General features: G+C 43.2%; 1 protein-coding gene across 2 annotated transcripts in view; it reads right to left on the bottom strand.

Moving 5' to 3' along the window:
• The window catches only part of USP34 (ubiquitin specific peptidase 34), a 103,768-nt gene extending 91,578 nt beyond the window's left edge, over positions 1 to 12,190 (bottom strand). The window contains exons 1-2 of one of the 2 annotated variants that reach the window (XM_083432406.1): positions 12,157 to 12,190; positions 11,441 to 11,513 (exon numbers count right to left, since the gene is read on the bottom strand). In XM_083432406.1, the coding sequence (XP_083288532.1) occupies positions 11,441 to 11,483 (43 nt within the window). In that variant the 5' untranslated portion in view covers positions 11,484 to 11,513; positions 12,157 to 12,190. Of the gene's footprint in view, positions 1 to 11,440; positions 12,123 to 12,156 lie in introns of those variants that run through there. The other variant, XM_083432407.1, reaches the window with a different exon arrangement.
• Between the last annotated feature and the right edge of the window lie 257 nt (positions 12,191 to 12,447).

Here is a 12,447-nt window from a genome sequence, read left to right as displayed (position 1 = left end):
TAAAAAGATAATTTAAAAAACATTCCAAAAAATGAGTTTTTCTTCTTGGGGATGGTAACAGAGGACCCCAAAAAACCAAAAGAGTTTACTACTATACACCACCGCCACAGCTTGAACCTTATTGGAACAAAGGTGGAGAACACGTATACAGTGGTACCTCTAGTTGCAGACATGATCCGTTCCAGGGTGCCGTCTGCATCCCAAAAAGTCTGCAACTGGAGTGGCGCTTCTGTGCAAGCGCAGAGCGTGATAGAGCACTTCTGCACATGTGCGAAGCGTGCAGAATGCTTTTGCATGGTGAAACCCGGAAGTATATACTTCCGGGTTTGCCGTGTTCGCAACCCGAAAATCTGCAACATGAACCTAACACAACTAGAGGTATGACCCACTAAGGAAGAATGGCAATGTGCAATGTTTGAATATGCGGAACTGGCTGGTCTGATGAACAGGGTACGAGAAAACAAAGATAAGGAATACAAGGAGGAATGGACAATGTTTATTGAACATTTTAAGAACCAGTATAAACAAATACATAGCTTAGCAAGTCTTGAGTAAATGAAGCAGAGTTGAAATGGATAATTTAATAGATAACAAATTGGATGGTTAAAAGAATGTGGATTACGCGGAGTAGTAGAAAAGCAAAGGAACCAGGAAAAAGGTGAAAGGGAAGTCATATGGTACTGTATATGTATACATGCTGTTATTTGTTATGAAGTTGTAAGTGGGACAGGAGGAGGGAAGGGATGGGGAGGGGGTTAAATATTCTCTCTGTTCCTGTTTTTGAAAATGCATATTATTATAATAAGAAGAAGAAGAAGATACTTGGAATTTTAGTAAACATTTGAAGAGAAACAGAATAACTTGTGATCAAACATAAAGGACAACAGCTAAGTTAGGGTTCCCACATGTCTGGATTTTCTGGACATACCCGGAACATTGTCAGAAGAAGTGTCCGGGTGGAAATCAGCAAAATGTCTGGGAAAATCTGGACATACAGCAGCCCGTGTTGGCTATCTTGTTTTTGCCTTAAAATGCTCAAAAACTCCCCCCCCCCCCCCGCAAGCTCAACAACTATTGTGCCTAGATTTGAAATTTAAGCAGAGTTCCTAAAGAAGAGCACATTTAACACAGAGACAAAAACATTCACTGTGAAAGCTTAATTAACTCTGAAGCATGCACCCGGTAATATAGTCTCTGCAAGGTAAAAATACTGAAAAGTCACTTTGAATCTCCAGCATCATTTCAAGATTGAAGTGTTATTATAGCATCAGCAATAGGGGTGCAATTAGTCACTTGTGTGGTCAATGAAGAAGAGTAACTGTTGCCTCCTGGAAAGCAAATGAGCACAAGTACTGCTCTCAGCCATTATCTTTTTTTTTAATTATTATTAGTTAAACTTTTCAGGTTTATACACTTCACTGATTTTACGACCATTTAAACATTTCAAAACTTGACTTCCTTCCCCCTCTTTCTGCATTCCTTAAATTTATTTTTAGTATCTTCTGCATATTCAAACTAACTTAATTTCCTCATGTATTCATCTACTTTAAATATCTACTCTTATGAAACTGCAGCTTATTACAATAATCCTGCCAATGTTCTTATCTGTTTACAATTTATCTGTAAATATTCAATAAACTATTTCCATTCTTTTATTTAAAAAAGTACGTTATCTTGATTTCTTATTCTTCCGGTAAGTTTCGCCATTTCTGCATATTCCATAAGTTTTTTGTATCCATTCTTCCTTTGCAGAGACTTCTGTTTCTTTCCTCCTCTCAGCCATTATCAATGCCAAAGGTCTCAGAATGTAATCAAGAAAACCACAAACCTTGAGTTTTGAGCCAACAAAGATATTAACAATGCATAATAGTCACAATGCCTATAGCACCGCAAATAGCATTATGAAAGACAAGTGACATTTAGCCACATCCCAGATAACCTCCTTGCTAATACAAGATTTCTTTCTTTTTATTAGATTTCTTGGCTGCCCTTCATCAGCTACAATCCCAGAGGTGCGTACAGTAGCTAAACAACAAATACCATTTGCATACACCCAATACCATCACCACAAAATAAAAGAGCATTAAAATAAAGGAAGCACTAAAATCAGGAACACATACTGACATTCCAAACAGCAGTAAATTATTTCCAAATGCTTGCATAAAAGTGAGTCTTCAGACTGAGACAAAAAACTAACCAAGAAGGAAGGAAGCCAAACTTCCTTAGGGAAGGCATTCCAGAACCAGGGCACCACCACTGAGAAGGCCTGCTATAAGTCACTGTCCCCCATGAGCTTCAGCACCACATCCTAAAGTAGAGTTAAATATTATGTTCAAACGAGGTCATTACTGGAACTCAAGTAATCATACAACAAAAGGAAGCTCCAGCATGAAACCACTGAACTAAAATTCATCAGCAAATCTGGTTCTGTTGAATTCAGATTTAATCACGACTCTCTGGATTTCTTTTGCACTACTGCTGGAAAATTAGCATAGAAAAATGAGAAAAACAGTATCATCACAGTGACTGCTGTTATGAATGCATCATTCTGTTGTTATCTTGCATACGTGAGAGTTTGTTCATAAAAGTGACACAGGCCTCTGCTGCCCTTTGCTGGGTCTACAATTTACCATTCCTTCTCATACCCATGTGTACGTGTGTGTGGAGATAGAAAAATGCATACACCGTCATCTGCCAACTACACCTAATGCTTCATGAATCTAAGTGGGCTCCACAGTGGTACCTTGGGTTGCCAACTTAATTTGTTCCAGAGGTCCATTCTTAACCCAAAACCACTCTTAACTTGAGGCACGGTTTCGCTAATGGGGCCTCCTGTTGCTGCCGCGCGATTTCCATTCTCATCCTGGGGCAAAGTTCTCAACCTGAGGTACTACTTCCGGGTTAGTAGAGTTTGTAACCCGAAGCGTTTGTAACCCGAGCTACCATTGTATTCCACAAAGGTTTATACCACAATAAGGCTGCAAAACTTACCTAAGGGTAGTCCTGCTAGACTCAGTGGAACTTACTTCTGGAGTACACAGGAGTGCACAGCACCTTCCACCTGTCCCTCGCACCTTTCAGATACTTTGGGCTACAACACTCAGCAGCTCCAACAGCATGGCCAATGGCCAGGAACAATTTAGTTCAACAACATCTGGACAGTACTAGCCTGGTAAAAGCTACATTACAAGTTATTTCCAGGGTCAAAAAAACTCCCACAATCCTAACTCACCACTTTGTACTTCAAGATAAAAAAAAAGTGAAGTATTTGCTTACACGTACTGAGAGAAATGAAAGATATCGACTTTAATCTGTAGTAGTGATTATGATTACAGAATGCGAGGTAGTAATTATCAGTCCCAAACAAGAATCTAGTGAATCTGCTCTTTGAGACAGATCCCATGAATTTCTAAGCCTGTAAAGAAGTATGTAAATCTCAACTGTGGCTTTGAAAATAAGTTAATAGCCTATAAAATATTATATTAATATTTATATCCTACTTTTCCAGCTTCTGAGCTGAGCTCAAAGCATCTTACAATGAAAGTGATAATCAGCAATAATTTAAAAACAGAATAAACAATGCAGCAGATAAAATAATCCAAGAAGTGAAGGAGTCAGAAGATGGATCAAATGTCAGTTAGGCCATAAACCTGCTGAAATAAATAGGTATTCAGGTGTTGCCAAAACATGGCCAGTATAGGAGCCAAAGCAGATTTCCCATGTTAGGGAGCTCCATAATCTGATTGCTAGAACAAAAAAGCCAGTCTCACAACATCTCCACCAGCTGAATCCAGACAGTGCCTTTCCCAATGGTCTGAGTGGTTAGGCAATTTCATATGAGAGGCGCCTGGTCCTAAGTCATATAAGGTGTTAAAGGTAATAACCAGCATCTTCAATAGGGACTGAAAACTTATCAAAAGCCAGTACAGTGGTATCTCAAGTTACATACGCTTCAGGTTACAGACTCCGCTAACCCAGAAATAGTACCTCGGGTTAAGAACTTTGCTTCAGGATGAGAACAGAAATCACATGGCAGCAGCTGGAGGCCCCATTAGCTAAAGTGGTGCTTCAGGTTAAGAACAGTTTCAGGATAAGAACAGACCTCTGGAACGAATTAAGTACTTAACCTGAGGTACCACTGTACAGTTGAAATAGCATTGGTGTTATATGTTCTGAAGCCAAATGGCCCTTGGGACCTGAGTTGTGAGTGCCAAAACAGAATGTCTAGTCATCATTTGGTGGGTTTGGCAACACTTTTTATTTATTATTTTGATAAGCATGAACTAATATGCAATTCACATAAGTGACACTCTACAGTGGAACCTCGGGTTACGGCGAGGGTCTGTTCCAGAGGCAGCACCACAACCCAAAACCAGCGCAAAAAGCGTTGTGTTTGCGCGCGCACAGCGCGATTTAGCGCTTCTCAACATGCAAGAAACTGGAAGTAATCCGTTCCGGTACTTCCGTGTTGGCGCCAGTCACAAGCAGAGGGTGACGTAAGCTGGGGGCAACGTAACCCGAGGTTCCACTGTACTCTTTATTGTTAAACGCCTTAACATATTGTCTATCCTTAACATACACTGCAAGGCTTCAAAGCACATACATTTCAGTAATCCTTGAGTGTTAACCAGGCACAAAAAATGGCACCCAGACTTTTTGAGGTGCTTACAAATGGAGAATCTTTAGGTGCAAAATAAGCATCGCACCCTGCTAATTTCAAACCCCGGTCCTGAAAAACTGGCCTCAGTCAATGAATTGAATTCTGCACCAGGTGAAATTTCATTTCCAATGAGTCTTCAAAGGCAGCTACATGTAAATAGTTACAGTAATTTGCAAGCCAGCCTAAACATAATAAGGCTTCCATGCTTGATCAACCACAGGTGACGTATATGCTTGGAATCTTAATAGGAATTACTCTCAAGTAATTATGCATAGGATTGCAGCTTTCCTTACCACAGAAAACCATATGATAGGTTCTTCACAGATTTGTCCTACTGGGTACTACTATAATTACTTACTAGGTTAAGTCAAATTCATGCATTCATGCATATTCATGCATTTGTACTTCAGAATCATTATTAGAAACTCATCAATATATAAGCTAGGTGCCAAATGGCTCTTTAAACCAGAGTTAGAGTCGCCAAAATGAATGACTATTTGCCATTTTTGGGTCACATGGCTTAAAAGTTGTATTTTTCAATATGACTTGATGACTCTAGGAATTCATTCTGAATGTGCAGATAAAAGATAACGGATAGAATTCTACAGGTAGGGGTATTAGTGTGTAAAAGCAGAGCAGATCCACTGATCCCCCGGCATGCATCTCCAGATAGTGGAGACGTCAGATGCCAATCCTGGCACCCAGGCATCTTTACTTGGTCGCAAGCGGCTGATAGCCAGGTGTGAAATGCACCTGGCGAATTTTGAACGCTGTTCAGCATCAATTCCTAATTATCATTTATTAACAGTATTCAGTCATAGTTGCATGCTAGTGGTGGCTTTGAAAAGAAATGATTCTGCTTACGCAAGACAGGGCATCTGATTCTTGCTAATCCTTCCTACAGAATGCAGATTCCCATGCCCCTCAGGATTAGGGAGCCCGCTGGAATAGGATGTGGTACAGCACAGAGAGATGCACCTTGGAGTGGTGGCAACGCTTCTGCTACTGCAAAGCCACTACCTGGGTAGAACCCAATGTGGATACATTGCAATTTTTTTTCTTAATACATAACTGACACATAGGCACCTTTCATAAATTAAAAGCAAGCCTATTCTAAACTCAGAAATCTGTTCTTCTATCCAAAAGTACTACATATACAGGCCCTATATATTACTACTGAAAGACTCATAAGAATTGGATTCTTTGGACTCCAATAAGTTTCTAAGACTCCAATCATGCCTGCTCCAGGCAGACTATCTCTATAGGGGCATCAGATAATGTCTGCCCTGCGGGAAGGAAGGAGAGAGCATGGGAGGAAGCGATGGCAACAACAAGGCCTGCTCAAGTGAAATGCAGTAGGCATTACTAATTTAAAACTGTGGCTCTAAAATCTCCAATCTGTTATTACATCAGAAATTCAACGCACAAATCTATTTCAGAGACAAAGCGTAAACATCCAGTTTTAAGAGTTGTAGTCAGTTCATATACCTCGTCTGTGAAACATGCTATGGTTGCATCTCAAAAGAGCATTCCCACATGGTTCACAAGGAACATGGAACAGCTATCCTAGGAACACAAGTTAACCAAGAATTTAATTCTAGATCAGAGTTCTGTATTAGCAGATTACTCATACTGAACCCACTGGAGTAAAGGGGATTAGGATAATATAAAAAAACGAACACTTATCACATGCTTAACTTTCATCAAAGGAGCAGCAGTCCATGTGATCTCTGAAGATAAGCCAATGCTGCATTAAGTTCTAAAGACTACATTATTTTATGTTCCACAAATCATTTCTAAGCATTACTCAAAGTAGCTGCTAATGGTCATGGTGACACACACACACACCCCACTTCAGTTTTATAAACACACTCTAAACTTTAAATTCCAGCAAGATTTATCCAGAAGGAGGAAAACAAGGATGGAACCCAATAGTCTTTAGATTTAGATTTTAATGTCCTTTTTGCTTGGCACTCTGTAAAAGCAAGGTTGAGGAACCATTTTTCTGTCAAGAGCAGCATTCTCCAAGGGGCAATCTATCAGGTGCCACATGGCAGCAGTGGGAATCGCCAGAGCCAAAATTTTTCTTTTCTGCCATAACTTTTCTCACCTTTCCACCCTCCTGGCCACTGGCATGAAATGAAGTCACAGTTCTAGGGGCCCAGATCGACCACCACACATATTGACAGCACTATATTAACATGCAGCAGCACTGCTTACAGTGCAGATGTAGAACTAGGGCCAACGGACAGCATGGCCAAATGGAGAAGGATTATGGAAGCTGCAGACCAAGAACAACTGGAGCGCCACAGGTACCCAATCCCTGGTTTAGACAAAGGGAGCCTCACAATTCCCTTTGTAGAGTGCCTCAGTCCACCACGGAGTATAACTGTAGGAAGAAGAACTGCAGTTCCAGAATATCCCCACACAACTTCCCCGAACACAATATTCTAGTATTATATATTCCTGCCTGGCGTGCTCTGGTCCATGGGGTCATGAAGAGTCGGACACGACTAAATGACTAAACAACAACAACATCATCATATTCCTGTTCAGAAACTTTTAACCCAATATTGTCAACAGTATAGATGGTACACTATACTCAGATAACTTATATCACAGCAGCTGACACCTTTTGCCTCACTCTTGCAGTGGAATGGTATTTTTGAGGCAAATTAGATGCATCAAAAAGTATAATTGTTTTCTATTGCATTATGTGGTCTCTATAACTAGTTGCACACAAAGCACAAGAAAAGGAAAGCAAAGCTATGGCAGAAAATGCATGTTTCTCGGGGGAAACTTTCATCGCAAGGAGATAACTACCCCATCCTGTTTCTGGCCTTTCTATATTCTCTGCTATGGGAAGTGCCTCTCATTCTCTTACTTGGGCTAGAGACTATTTCCCAGCCAGCAGGAAGGAGCAAATTGTAGAATAGAGTGTTGTGGATAAGAGGAAAACTAGTCCCCTTGCTATGCAAATCCTTTTTATGTGATTCCTTCACCTTTGTCCAATGATGTTATTATTTTAACGTTCTCTTGAATGTTGTATTATTTCCTCCTTGTCCCAATTATTGCAACTTGGTATCTAAAACAGTTCATTTTAAATCTCTCACTCTCTCTTTCAAAACGGCATGTATCAAAATATATGTTTGTGTTTTCTGCTTACTATACACAAATACTCTAACAATGTTCAGTGACATAGTGGAAGTTTAATTCAGTTCCCGAATCTCTCTCAAGGCTCAGCTCCAGTAGTTTTAGCAGAATGAAAAGCAATTCCAAATGCTCAGCAGGCAGGGCAGAGAACTGTTGGCAATCCCTGACTCACAAGTTTTAAACATGACCTCATTCATTACCAGTTTTCACTGGCTGCTTTCTTCCCTTTTGAAGTGAATGTAGACTTGGAATTTCCAGTTGTAATAGCTGTAATACTAAAGTAAATAATGAAGAGTTTCTTGAATAAAACCATAAAAAGGGGAGCCTCCACCACACAATTTGCAATGCACAACACTCAGTGGATAATATCTTCTCACAAGTGATGCAACTATTTTTAATTTGCTCCACCACATTTTGTAGGTTGCATGTGTTTGTAGGCTGCATATTAGGGACTCAGCATCTGCCATTCTCTCTCTATTCCATTACTTGTGTGATTTTGGGGGATTCTTGAGATACTGCAAATGAAACAAATGGACATCATGACTGTAATCTGAGTCCCTTTCATAGCATAAGTTAGTAAATTCGGTTCTCAGAATTGTCAGTTACAACTAGGCATGCACCAGATGCACTAAAGTGGGCAAGAAAGTGAGTACGCATGCATGCACAAGGGGGGAAGGCTGCATATACACTATACATTTAAAACATGACCCACTCCTACTCCAGGAATCCTGTGAACTGCAGTGGTTAAGGATGCTACTAATTGTAGCTTGTGATAAGTAAACCAGTTCCCAGGATTCTTTGGTGGGATGTGCTTTAAATGTATGATGTACACACAGTCAAATATTTATGATAAGCTCACTTCATGCAAAGCACTGCAGATACTATACTTGAAAAGCCATGATTTTAGATTCATTGCATAATTAGCCAGCAGTCTTAACCCCACTTACCTTGGTGTAAGCCACTTTGGTTTCATGTCTGATTTTGAGTAGACATGGTTAGGCTTGCAGCCTAATCTCATGGAAGTTAGTGGGACTTACACTGGGGGGAAATTCATGAAAATACAAATGCAGTGCCATCATTCTTTTCTGAATTTCAAGTACTGCAATTACTTTTCTTCCCTCCACTTCTTTTCCTTAACCAGTGACGACTGTCTACAGAACATTAAACTACAGCTTTGCCTTAAGTATTGCAATCAGAATTCTTTCTAATTGTCTTAATGTTATGTTAGTGTGCTCAATATGGATACTCAAATCTTATGAAAATAAGTTTCTAAACTCAAACAATCGAAAGCAGGCATAGGCAAACTTGGCCCTCCAGATGTTTTGGGACTACAATTCCCATCATCCCTGACCACCAGTCCTGTTAGCTAGGGATCATGGGAGTTGTAGTCCCAAAACATCTGGAGGGCCAAGTTTGCCTATGCCTGATCCAAAACCTCATTAACACCTGTGCAATAAATCTGAGGAGGACTCAATGACTGATAACTCCATAATCTACAGTCATTCCAGATTGATCTCAACACATCAGGGTTCTTTCTCTCCACCTCAAAGTTAAAGCCATACCAGTCCATACCAACAAACTATATATTAGAAACAAATATATAAACACTTACAAGCGGTAAAACCAACCGCTGCCTGAAATCATAACACAATCAGAGCACGTCATAAGTAAGTCACAGGCTTCACTGAGACTATGCAAGTACAGGGTACTAGTTTTGGATCAGAAATGGACATAACAAATCCTCAAATAATAAGGGCTACAGAATGCACCACTGGCAAAACATTTAACTCTTCAATAACAAGATGCAACAATTACACATAAATAATTACATGTTAATAACCAAACCAGCTGGTAAAGCAGCCTTTAATTAGAAAGTTATTAAGTTCTGGTCAACAGTTTTCTTTGATCTATTCCTCTCCCAGGAGCTTATCCTAACAAAAACCCTATATTGCATTTATTATCAATCACCAGCAGCTTCCAAATACTGTACATGCTTGAGAAATAAGTGTATATAAACATTTCCTCCATTTTCCTTCAGCCTGCACACACAGAACACAATGTTCTCTGGACACCTTTTATAGGATCAGGAACTGTACAAGGATTTCCCCTCTTTTACATCAATTTCATTATTTACACATTCTAACATTTTAGGGAGATTTGCCTATCAACATCCACCATCTATCTATGATACCCATTGCTTTCTTTATTGGCAGTTCTTTACCCAGGTCATCCACAGCAATAGAAAGTTCCAAACAGCTTGCATAAACTTGAACTAGGAATCCATTTTAATCCAAACCTTACACATATTCACAAGGAACCAAGTCTCAGTTGCAAGGGATTTAGACAAAAGAATGCATATCAGACACATTCTACTTCAAAGATGACTGTTTCAATCCTTTACTAAGTATACAAAACAGGGATGTTTGTCTGCAACTAACATCCCAGCAAGGGAACAAGAAATTCTGGAAACAGGAGTCCAGGTGAGCTTGAGAGTAGCAACATAAAAAACAATTGTGCAGATATGCAGAAGATGGGAGGAGTTAGGTTTTTGAAAGGAAGAAAGAAAGAACTTTGAACACAATTAACAACTGCAGTAGTTTACTAGAGGAGTATAGTAAAAATTTACAACAGATACAAAAAGGCATTACGTTAAATGTTAATAGTAGTGCACCGGAATATGACAGAACCAGAGGCAACAGCGCAAAACTCACTATATGGATCCAAAATAAAAAGGCACACCACTACCACCTCCTCCTTCATAGTCACCCCAATCCTTGACAGACCAAAAACAAAACACCCCAAGGGGTTACTCCCGGTTCAAGACCCCTTTGTCGCTCGTCCCCGCTTAGGACCTCAGTACAGCGGGCGAGGCGGCGGGAGAAGAGCGGAGTATATTGCAACTAGAGCTTTACTCCTCCCTCCTCCTGCGCTCAGAGCACATCCACGCAGCCAACTCGCAGCACAAGCCGGGCTCGCCTGCAACCTCATATCGAGCACAGGCAAGCAGGAGAACTAGGCCTCTCGGCTGCAGGGCGAGAGGATGCCAGCTGAAATGCCACGGGAAGAGCTCCGAGAGAGGCTTTTAAGTTGCTGCCGCCCCCCTTGCACCCTCCAACTGGGGCGCGGTGGGGGCGGGGGTTGAGGAAATCCCCCTCGCTACCAATAAAACCTCCGCATCCGTGTCCCTTCGCCCTCGTCTCGAGGGGTGGCATTGTGGGGTGGGTGGGAAGGGTAGAGAAGATAAAACAGTTCCCCATCTTCCTCGGGCCGAGTCCCCGGGATTGGCAGCCCTGCGGCGGGCCCAGGAACCGGCCTTCCTGTTCCCACTCTGCACAACATGGCCAAGCCTGCCTCTCCTCCAAAACGAGGCCAAGTGGATTTTTATATATATATATAAAGGTGGTGGTGGTGAAATGGGAGGGCGACGCGGTGCCCGGTATCCCCCCCCCCTCCTCCTCCACACGGGGAGGTCCGTGCAAAAGAAAAGAAAATGGGGGGAAGGGGGGAGGGAAATCGTCGGAGGATGAGAAGGGGTGGGGGTGGGGATAAATAAATAAATAGATAGAAAACCGTCTTTTTCGCCCCTTCCACCTCCTCCTCCGAAGCTCGGAGGCCTCTTCGACTTACTCTCGTTTAACACCTCCAGCAGCTCGGCGCAGCTCTCACACATTGTTCATTAACCAGCAGCAGCCGCCGCCGCCTCCTCCTCCCGACCATTGATCGATCCGCTCCCGGTCGCCGCTGATTGATTGATGGGCTGGCGGTGTTGGGGTGGGGGAGGTGTGGATTGAGAAGAGAGGGGGAGGGGCGGCTGTGACAGAAAGAGAGAGAGAGAGAGAGAGAGAGGGAAGGGGGGGAGAAGGGGGTGGGGAGAGGAGGAGGAGGAGGAACAACCGTGAAGGAGGAGGAGGATATGTGAGTGTGTAAAGTGGGTGAGAATGGGGAGGGGGGGAGAAACACAACAACTACGAGGTGGAAGGAGGGCGGGGGGGGCGGCGACTGCCCGATGCAAATGAGCCTGGCGGCGACGGAGAGGAGCGTGAGGGAAGGGGTGGGGGGAAAGGAGGAGGAGGAGGTGGAGGAAGAAGAAGAGGAGGTGGAGGAGGGACGGCGAGTCACTCACTGGCTCCCAAGGCCTCCACGCGCCGCCATTTTGCTGAGGGGGAAGGAGGAGGAGGAGGGCTGAGGGAGGGAGGGAGGGAGTGAAGGGGGGGTGGAAGAGGAGAGAAACCTACGCGCACGCGCGCACACGCACGCACGTTCGGCCCCGGCTCGGGCGTTTCCGGGCCAGGGCGGCGGGAGACGAAGTGTGAGGGGGTGGTGGCGGCGGCGGCGTCGCCGGCGAAGGAGGAGGCGGAGTTTCGAGTTCCCTCCCTCTCCCTCTGGGCGGGGCGAACAGCGCGCGCGCGGTTAAGGCACGGAAGGGGGGGGATGGGGGAGTTGGGCAGGTTAAAATGGCGGCGCGGCGCGTCTCGCGCAAGGCGGAAAAAGCGTCCTGACGTCGCCGTCGTCCGCCACTCCCGTTCCCTCGGAGGGAGTCGGTGCGCCTGCGCGCGCGCTCCTCGCGAAAACGGGCTCCCGCGCTCTCAGAGGAGGAGAGGCCGGGGCGGGAGGAAGAAGAGGACGACGACGAC

Source organism: Podarcis tiliguerta, assembly GCF_965153285.1.
Source record: "Podarcis tiliguerta genome assembly, chromosome: 3".
Lineage (NCBI taxonomy): Eukaryota > Metazoa > Chordata > Lepidosauria > Squamata > Lacertidae > Podarcis > Podarcis tiliguerta.
The sequence above is the reverse complement of the archived record's forward strand: the minus strand, read 5'-3'. Positions and strand labels throughout refer to the sequence as shown.